The 10,132-nt window shown below is 35.2% G+C and overlaps 1 protein-coding gene across 4 annotated transcripts; it reads right to left on the bottom strand.

Annotated features, from left to right (window-relative positions):
• LOC109713597 (UPF0434 protein BRADO0313) lies at positions 5,619–9,731 on the bottom strand. 4 transcript variants are annotated; one of them, XR_002217128.1, is made up of 4 exons: positions 9,424–9,731; positions 9,268–9,322; positions 7,592–7,678; positions 5,798–5,934 (listed from the first exon to the last, which is right to left on the bottom strand). XR_002217128.1 is itself a non-coding variant. In XM_020237724.1 (3 exons), exons 1-3 carry the CDS (start codon positions 9,522–9,524, stop codon positions 5,806–5,808), a joined length of 285 nt encoding a protein of 94 aa, XP_020093313.1. In that variant the 5' UTR covers positions 9,525–9,693; the 3' UTR covers positions 5,619–5,805. The 4 variants fall into 4 exon arrangements, 2 of the variants coding, with proteins under 2 accessions (XP_020093313.1, XP_020093314.1); XR_002217129.1 differs by lacking the exon at positions 5,798–5,934 and adding an exon at positions 6,844–7,113; XM_020237724.1 differs by lacking the exon at positions 7,592–7,678 and having other exon boundaries at positions 5,619–5,934; positions 9,424–9,693.

Here is a 10,132-nt window from a genome sequence, read left to right as displayed (position 1 = left end):
AGGGTAAATTTTTATTAACCAAAACACCTTTTCTACATAAGCTTTTAACCCTATTTATAATAAAGAAAACCATTATTCTAATCCAAATCAAATATCTTAATTTTAGAAATTTTTTTAATACAAATAAATCTAATTTTAATTTAAAAATTTTCAAATCATATCTATAATTTTTAGAGACTTACTCTATATAAAATGATCTTAAAAATCTATCAAAAACCATTTAAACAAATTAACTAAAATAAAATATTCAAAAATTTTTAAAAAAGGGAAAACTTCAAATATCCGCCTGTGGTTTAGTGCTTTCTTACTTTTGTACCATGTGGTTTAAAGTGTATCACTTTAGTATCCTATTGTTTCGCTTTTTTCTTTCCGTTATTCCCTCCGTTAAGATATATAGAAAAAGACTTCAGATACCCCTTGTGGTTTATCGAATATTCATTTTAGTATCTTGTGGTTTACGAAATTTTTACTTTAGTACCTTATAGTTTTAACTTTCTCATTGATTTAATAAGTACCTTATAGTTTTAACTTTCTCATTGATTTAATAAAAAAATTAACGAAGGGAATAACAAAAAGAGAAAAACAAAATCACAGGATACTAAAGTGATACAGTTTAAATCATAAGGTACTAAAATGAAAAAGCACCGAATCACGTAGGTGGTATTTGAAGTTTTTCTAAAAAAATAACCGTAGTTGAGTTGTTGGCTGTATCACCACTACTTATTGTCTTATTGTCCAGTTAGTAATGTTAAAGTTCTAGTACTTATGCGGCAATATCATCTGTTACTAAACATATTATTTTATTTTGGAGCGATTGCTTGTATACTCCTAAAAAGTTTTTGACTTTTTAATTTACCCCTCTTAGAAGGCTAATATTGAAAATACATTTTTTACATTCCAACCTATTTCAAATATACCATTGAAGTTAAATTCTGTTAATGAACTGTTAGCAATATCTATTATCTATATAAAATTATTATTTTACCCTTTCAAATATACCCTTCCACCATCACCGACTTTTCTAATTTGCTCTTAAGTTACGGGTACAAAAAGTATTTTAATTTTTAGTTTTTTCAAGTATACCCTTCTACCCATCACCAATATTTCTTATTTGTACTTAAGTTAAGTGCAAAATAAGTATTTTGATTTTTTTTAATTCTATTAGATATTTAACTCATGTTTAACCCAAGTTAACTTAACGGATGGTAACTGTAGGAGTATTTTGGAATAACGGAGGAATATATGAGGGGTATATTAGAAAGAAAAAAAAAAAAGGGATAAATAAGATATTTTTTAAGTTTTGAGGGGTATATAAACAATTATTCATTTTATTTTATATCTAATCGCAATAGAAAATCTTCATACAGAATACGATATCAATAAATAGCTTATTTCGATATCCAAATAGAACTTATATCTAGTAGGGCCATGATGACCGATCCGAACTAAAGAAAGATCTACTCAAACAAACAGAATGTAAATCTCAAATCAAAGCATAATGGCACAACTATCTCCCAAATTGTCCAAGCATTCATGGTTAATGGAAACAATTATTACAAGGTTAATTTATAGCGATTTTTTAACTTTATAAAATTCCGATAAGGATCTACGATTGCGCAAATGTTTGTGAGGTTATGTGATTTGTACGCCCCATTTTCAAATCTCAGAACTAAATTCCTCCGTCGATAAAAAAGAAAAAAAAAATCGCTTGCATCCCTACCACTAGCTAGTCCCCTTCCGGTGCAGATTTAGTAGAAGAAATGATTTTAAAATTCGGAAAATATCAATAAGATTTAACATCCCCAACTCCAAGTTTAATTAAGGCAACTTCAAAATTTTGTCACGTGAGTAGATAGATAACACGAATGCAACAACAACACCCTAAAATCCCGGCACAAGAAAAGTAGAGAACCAAATAAGCAAATCGTCACTGAGCTGCTCCTCATCATATCCCACTGCCGGTCCCCCGTCGTGGATCGGCACGCGGCAAAGCGGGCACGTTCGCCGGCACGAAAGCAGCCACCGATCGACGCATGCCCGGTGGAACAAATGGCGGCACGGGAGCTCCCGCGTCGCTTCACCCTCTCCGAACCTCGACAGGCACACGCAGCATTCCTCGCCTGCTTCTGCCTTCAGCTTCAGCAGCTCTGTGGAGCCGCTCGGGCTTCTCGCGACCAGCGGCGGAGCTTCTTCGAAAACCCAATTCTTGAGGCCGAGCACGCTGGAAATGAGAGCAGCGAAGCGACCCATGCATGCATAGTTAGTTAGTTAGTTTATTCGCTCCGAGGATCGATCGAGTTAATAAGGTGACAACAGTAGTACTGTCGACACCTAAGCCACTAGCTAGTTAGGAAAGATCGATTATGTAAGCTAGCGCGCGTACGTGTGCGGAGGATGTACATGTTAATTAGATCGATATGCATGGTCTCTTGTTGTTGTCAGAATGAATTGCTTTGTACACAAGGTTGGTTGGAGGGATAAAAGATGAAAACTCAGGTGCACCAGAAAACACTGAATCTAGGGCTTTTTTTGCAAATAGCCCCCTAACTAATTTTTTTTTTAAAATTAGCCCTATCAAAAATTTATTTGCAAAAATGGCCCTGATCCCACCACGTCAGCGCCACGTCAGCGCCACGGGGGCGGGGCTGGGCTGGGCCATGTGTTTAAGTTGAACACGGTGAACCATTCACCATGTTCAATACAAGGTTTTTGTATTAGACACGGTGAATGGTTCACCGTGTCCAATACAAAATGGTTAACTGCGAGGTATTTGTAATCACCGTGTCCAATACAAACACCCACAACTTAGTCATTTTTGGCTAAGTTGGAGGTATTTGTATTGGACACGGTGAATCATTCACCGTGTCCAATACAAAAACCTCGCATTGAACACGGTGAATGGTTCACCGTGTTCAACTTAAACACATGGCCCAGTCCCGCCCGCGTGGCGCTGACGTGGCGCTTGCGTGGCGGGGCCAGGGCCATTTTTGCAAATAAAATTTTGACAGGGCCAATTTTAAAAATAAAATTTATCAGAGGGCTATTTGCAAAAAAAGCCCAATCTATGAATCTAGCTTGTATTTGACACACAGCTTTATATGAGCTAATTAATTAATTAAGTGTGCCAAACTTAAAGCAACTCTCTAGCTATCTATCTATATATATATATATCTCCCCGGCCCCATATGGGAGCAAGCACTGTTAATTAATTAGTTTCGTTTATAACAATCGTTCCTATATATGCATTTGATTATCGACATATATAATTAAGGGAAATATATATGTTGGTCGGGCCTGTTTCTTATTTCCCAAAAAAATTGACTTACATTTTGAGCGCATTAAAAAATGCTTAAAAAAAAATTTAAACTATAGACGGAAAATTATGACCGACAGATATATATATATCTAGCTGCTAAAAAACAATGTATGGACGGTCCCAACAAAATTAGAACAAAAAGTTTCTAAAATTAAGTAATAAAGGAATTAAATTAATTATCTCTAAAACATGAGTGAAAAAGTCAAATCAAAGTTTAATATATAGTATAGTGCTCCTCGCAAGTTCAATTTGAACAAATAGTCAAACTTTCTGCTTTTTTTTTTTTTTTCTTCCTTCAGTAAATTAGTGTACTAGTTAGTCTTAACATCGAAACCTAGCTAGTTTAGCGCAGCAAAGATATTTAGAAATCTTGGAAATCAAACTAACTATAGATATGTAAGGACACCTACTGATGATACTTTGGTTAAGGTCTTAAGGATACATCACTTCAATACAACAATCACTTTAGGCGGAGGGGAACAAGAGCGACAGTAAAGCTCTCCTGTTGATCGAGATGCATCACCTGCCGTTAATTGGACATAAAGCAGCTCTGATTAGATTGTTGATTATTTTCGAAGAACCTATCATGCCAACCATAACTCATAATCAGTACAAATTATTGATGGATAGTAATGATATGGCTGGCTAAGGGCTCGCGCGATGACGCGAAAAGATAATATTTCAGTTATTTTTTAGAATATTTATTTTTTAGACACGTATATTAATTTTATTTGTATATAAAAATATATATTAATATGCGAAATAGAAAATACACTCCCATAAATCAGATATAATATTTTATATTAACTTTATATAAAGCACATTTATTTCAGAAATTTTACAATATTAAATAAAATTAAAATTATATAAAGTATTACCGATTTAAAATAGCAAGAGAACACAAATTAGTGCACTATTAAAAAATAAATATAATATTTTATATTAACTTTATATAAAGCACATTTATTTCAGAAATTTTACAATATTAAATAAAATTAAAATTATATAAAGTATTACCGATTTAAAATAGCAAGAGAACACAAATTAGTGCACTATTAAAAAATAAAAAGCCCCCGACAATTGCCTATTTATAAAAAATAAGTTAACAAGATATATAGTTTTTTTTTTACAGTCTATTTATAAAATTTTATTATAAAAGTAGAAATTCAGTAATTTTTGTATCTAGACTTTTTATCTAGGGTTAAATGCATACAGGATCATGCAAATATATAGTGAATTACAAATATATCCTTATAAAATTCAACTTTTATATGTTGTCCTTGTAAAAGTTTTAATATTTTTAAATATATCCATCCAGTTTATTACCGTTATACAATTATTTAATTTTTAAGTAAATGTCAATTTTGCTATCACAAATATGACCATCCAAAAGCCACAACAGTATAATATAAGAAAGGCAAAAATGCCAATTTATCTCATAAACTAATCAGGGTTAAGTATTTAATCTATGATTAACTAAAATTTTCTAACAGATTCTAACGGCAAAGACATATTTAAAAATATTAGGACTTTTGTAGGGACAATATATGAGAGTTGAGCTTTATAGAGATATATTTGTAATTCACTATGTTTGTAGAAAACTGTGTGAAATTAACTATTTTATATATTACTGATTTTATCAGGTTAGATTTTAATTTTGTCATATTAATTATTAAAAAATAAATTTTTTGTTCATGCAAAAATTTTTAGACGTGGTGGAGGCAAAAAGAAAGAAAGAAAGAAAGAAAAGACAATGAGAGAGAGGAAAGTAGAGAGACAGGCTACTAAAGTGAAAAAGTACGAAACCACATGGTACTAAATTGATACACTTTAAACCATAGGATGCAAAAATGAAAAAAGTGTGAAACCACGTGGGTGGTATTTGAAGTTTTCCCTAAAATTTAGTTAGGTTGTTTTCAAGTAGTTCAACTCAGTACAAAATTGATTAAAAGAAACACTACTTCAGTTGTTATTTTTCAAAGCCCTAAAAAATTCTCTTTTAACATTTACAAATCTCCCTCAACATGCTTCTCGAATTAGAAGGCTTAGAGGGTCTGCGGGCCTGCGGCTGCTCCAACTATAAACAGTTGGCTAGAGCACAAAGATCAGTAAGTTTCAGAACGAAGTGCGAGGCTTTCACTATCCGGCATCAACCGTCTAAACCTAAACAATTAGTTCCAGAATAAAGGAGAATCAGACGAGGAATGGAGGACGGAAGAAACAAATGTATCTTCCTGAACTCAAACAGCAGAAGAATACCTTCGCATGGAGTAGAATACAATCATAACAAATATTATTATGCTAAAAATTAAAAAAAATGAATATACTCATTTTATTATCCTCTAATCATTTCCTTCACCTCGTTCAGCAAAACATATAGCACACCAAATTAGAAATTAGAATAGATATGCTGCAGCACAAACTTGTAAGTATTCTGCAAATCACTAATGATTTATCGCACTTCCAACTACACAACAACATGCATTGGTTTATCGATGTGGATCACCTCTCTCACTTTTAGCAATGGCTAGATCGTCACCATCTTCACTTTTCATACAGCCTTGACCGGCAAATATCCTGCCATCCTTTGGCGCTAAGCAAGGGATTCCATCAACTATCTGGAGGCAGAATTACACCCAATCAAACAAAAAAATGTAACATCTGATAGAACCACGAAGCATAAACTTAAGCAGCAAATGACTATGACATATTGGATGCACTTGTTTGGCCCAAGTAAAGAGTGCAGTGTTGTTTGATGGAGTACGGTTTGAGTGGTGATTGAGAAGGTTAAAATTTTCATTAAAACACCACCCAGCTGCTTCTCTCCACAGCAGAAGCAGCTCTCCAAATATATTTTAAACTATTGCTTTTGAAACTAAAAAGCATATTTTTTGCTTCCCACCACAATGAAAGCTGGTAAATTTTTCATTTGCCTAAAGGTGGTCGAACCTGAAGCAGAAGCAAGAGCTACCCAAAACGGCACTTATACAGACCACCTGCACTCAGCCAAAAAGGCCCCATGAAGCTTTTACTGGTCCGTAGAATTGGCTTTGGAAAGGTGGTAGGCGAAGAAGGCCCCCTTCCAAGGGGGTCTGAGCCATTGGCGAACTTATTATGAAGGTTCACTTTATCCCTTAAATTTTGAAGTGGCTATGTGATGATTGAATTTACGTTAGCTTGTAAATCAATTCTTTCTCATCAACTTTCATTAATGAGGATTGAAGGCATATCCAACATGGCGCTACTTGAGCCAACTCAAAAGCCGCAAAAGCATCACTCGCTCCACAAAGAGGTGAATTGCACATTTGGTCCCTAAAGTTTCTGATAACTTTTGTTTTAACTTTGAAGTGCAATGCGAACTGTGAACTTACACATGTATTCTATAATAAAACTCACCTCCTATCTAGGGGGTCAGGTTAGAAGTATGAAGTCAGATGGAGGCAAATCACAGTGGTGTGGGGGCGTACATGGTGTATCAGAACCAATATAAGCTTGATAAAGCATACCGGCAATTAAAGAGTGAGGTATTGCAAGGGCAATCCCTACTCAGCGGAATAGGGTTCGGGTTTGTTTTGAAATAAGAGTAACGAACTCCAGCAGTATTGTACTTCAATATGAACCACCATATGAATCACGTAATACAGAAAGGTCTCTTGCAGAAAATGAGCAAAGAGTAAGAAATTTGGGGCTGATGAATATGCTGAATCTGCAGATTAGGCTAGTCCATATACTGTGGAGGGTGAAAGTCGCATTGGTTGCTCCGTCAGTCCCATTACAAACAGTTAGACTTGAAGGACCTACATGAAAGATTTACATAAGTTTGACATGCCACGTCTACTTAAAGGTCACGGACTAAAGTGAACTCTCCAAAATTCTTAGGGGATGATAGCGCAATCTGTTGATCAAGAAGAACAACTGTAAGATTATCTGTTAATGTGGTTGCATTCAGCTCAAATATCCCTCTTTCGACAAAAACACATGTAAGCCTAATTATATATGCATCTAAAACAGAATCTTTCCAACCGGAATACGAGCAGCAAAAGAAGTTTCAAGGAAAGCTTAGTGCTTACGACCTAGCAAAATAATCATCAACAATAAACACAAGTTTGATGGAATATTCCCAAGGTACGGTATAGCAGTAGTTTGAATAGTCATACTACAATGAAACAACACATATGAGAGAATACCAGGAGGCTTTAGATAAGGAAGAAAGAATGAAATAGAAGATATAATTTTGCATTACCGCCTTACGATCCTCTAATCACCAATACCTACCTAATGAAGAGGATGAATATTAAGTATACTCTAGAGCGGACCAAATCAAAGTCAAGTAGATCGTCTTACTGAGAGGGACGCATAAACCTACATGTAAAGACGGTTAAATTTAGCAACAAGTGCAAAACAACACAACACTGTCAGGTATATACTTAAGAACAAGTAAGAAGCAAATAATGTAAATAAGACCTTGCCATGAGGCGCGAGAACATTGGAGGATACAGTGAAAGAATGTCCAGGAAAAATTAGTGAAATAACAGAGCTTTGAGATGTACTACTGACTAGTATGGATTAACAGGGTCAAATTAAGAAGGTAGCATAGAATATTAGCATATTCAGAAGTAGGCATCATTTCAAGTTTGTTAGCTCATGAACATGCGTTCCACCTTCTTGAAGGAGTAATATGCCTCCAACTCCTTTTACAGGGGAAGGGCCTCATTTTTTAACTCAAAACACCAAGTTGCTTGGATAGGTCTTCTTTATTTGTTTGTAGTAAGCGGTAAAAAAACTAAGCGTCACAGGACTAATGATATTGTAACAAATGAGTGAGATTACTGCAAAAAAGGTTATTTGCAGCACAAATAGAAATAAGTTACATAATGTTAATTAGGATAGTTGAACAAATTCAAAGGAGACCAACGTTGCTTCATCAGGAAGTACCCAATTAGAAAGAGGAAGACAAAAACTGATGAAAGATAAAGTAGAGAAAAGGGATACAAAAGAACTTGATTTGACGATAAAAAGTGCTCGAGACAAAGACGAATGAAGTAAAATGAGTCATATAGCTGACCCAAATAGTTGGAATTGAAGATCCTGTTGTTGCTGATTATTCCTGTACGAGCTCACTTTTACCATAAGCAAATGTAGGACATAAACAACAGTAGAGGTGTAGGCAATTAGCATGAAGCAACTGTTTTGTTTTCGAAAGCTCAAACTACTAGGGGACGGTATAGTTGATATTCAAATTTTGGTGTAAACTATGAAAAATGTATAAGACAACAGTAGAAGGTACGTAGATGAAGAAGGGCAATGTGATGAGATAGGTCTTTTTTCCAAATAACCCTAGAAAATTTTATAATTGGCTAAATAACCCTCTGAAAAAAATTATTTGACCAAATAATCCTTCTTTTGCCAACTCAGTGCTAGAGTGGATATGTCTGCCAAAAGCAGTGAATCGTTCACCGCCTTTAAGAAGACGGCGAAGACTTCACCGCCTTCTAAATTTTCTATTAAAGCAGTGAATCGTTCACTATTTTTTTAAAGGCGGTGAACGATTTACCGCTTTTAAGAGGTTTCTAGAAGGCATGACAAATTCCTAGTAGACATCTCAAATTTCATTCACAATCACTTTATACGACAAATTCCTAGCAGATAACTCAACAAGTATTTGAGTAAGGGCATTTGATGGAGGACAACGCTTTGAAAAAAAAGCCCAATAAGAACAATTCCCGCATGAATAGTAGTACTACATGCAAAAAAGGCACAATCGATTGGCTTATGATGATGATGATCCAGCCTCTAATAAAGAGCTAGTGTAAGAAGGCAAATAAATAGTATGCAAAGTAATAACGCAGAGATCAACTTGGAGAAAACATAAAAGCTGCTGCTACAATTTAGCAAACTTATTGAGGAGCCGGAACGAAGTTGAAGACGAGATAGAAATGAGACTGACTCACCGGAAAAGAAACACCAATAGCGTCGCTGATTAGAGATTGGGAATCTTCGCAATACCTGTTAGGAAAAAAAAAAGAAAAGAAAAAAAGAATCAGTTGTTACTGTTATAGAGAGCGGGGGGATAGAGAGATATAATAGATAGGAAGGGTTTCTCGAACCTGAGGGGTTTCTTGGAAAGAGGGCAGACGAGGAAGTCGGAGAGGGCCTTGCTGATGCTGCTGCCGGCCTGTTGCAGGACGACGCGGCACGCCCTCACCATTTCTGCCCTCCTCCTTCCTTCGTGCGTGGTGGGGGGGGGGTGGGGCAGACTGGACGGCCGGAACCTGCGAAGCGATGGCAAGAGGCCCCAAAATGCCGACCCGACTTGACCAACCCGACATCCGACCCGACCCAATGCCCGAGTTGAGTCAAGATTGAGCCGAAAATCTGCCACGATCAGAACTCGAACAAAATCTAACATTTGAAATCCAAATTATTTTAGCTGTAAAATGCCTGGAGACCTGTACGATTATTTTTTTTTTGAATTAAATTTCATCAATAAAAAATTGCAAATTGTCATTTTATGTAGACAATAAATGGCTGAGGGGCCATTGGTTGGTTCGTTCAACGTAAAACCGTGATAGAAAGAAATCGTAAAAAATAAAAGAAAAAATAGTTTAAATTCTTTCTTAAGATGTGGCAATAGAGAGAAAGAATGTAAATATTTTTTAAAAAGTAAAACTTTCATTTAAAGAATATAACTTTCATTATAAAGAGCAGTTTATAATTTAAAAAAATGCAACTTACGTCCATAATATCGTGAACGGCTTTTAAACAGATTGCCAATTTAATCTTAACGCTTGCAAATTCATTCTTATTCTTACTTCT

Source organism: Ananas comosus, linkage group 8 (assembly GCF_001540865.1).
Source record: "Ananas comosus cultivar F153 linkage group 8, ASM154086v1, whole genome shotgun sequence".
In the NCBI taxonomy this organism is placed as follows: domain Eukaryota; kingdom Viridiplantae; phylum Streptophyta; class Magnoliopsida; order Poales; family Bromeliaceae; genus Ananas; species Ananas comosus.
Note: the sequence above shows the minus strand (reverse complement) of the source record. Positions and strands in the feature narration are given on the sequence as shown.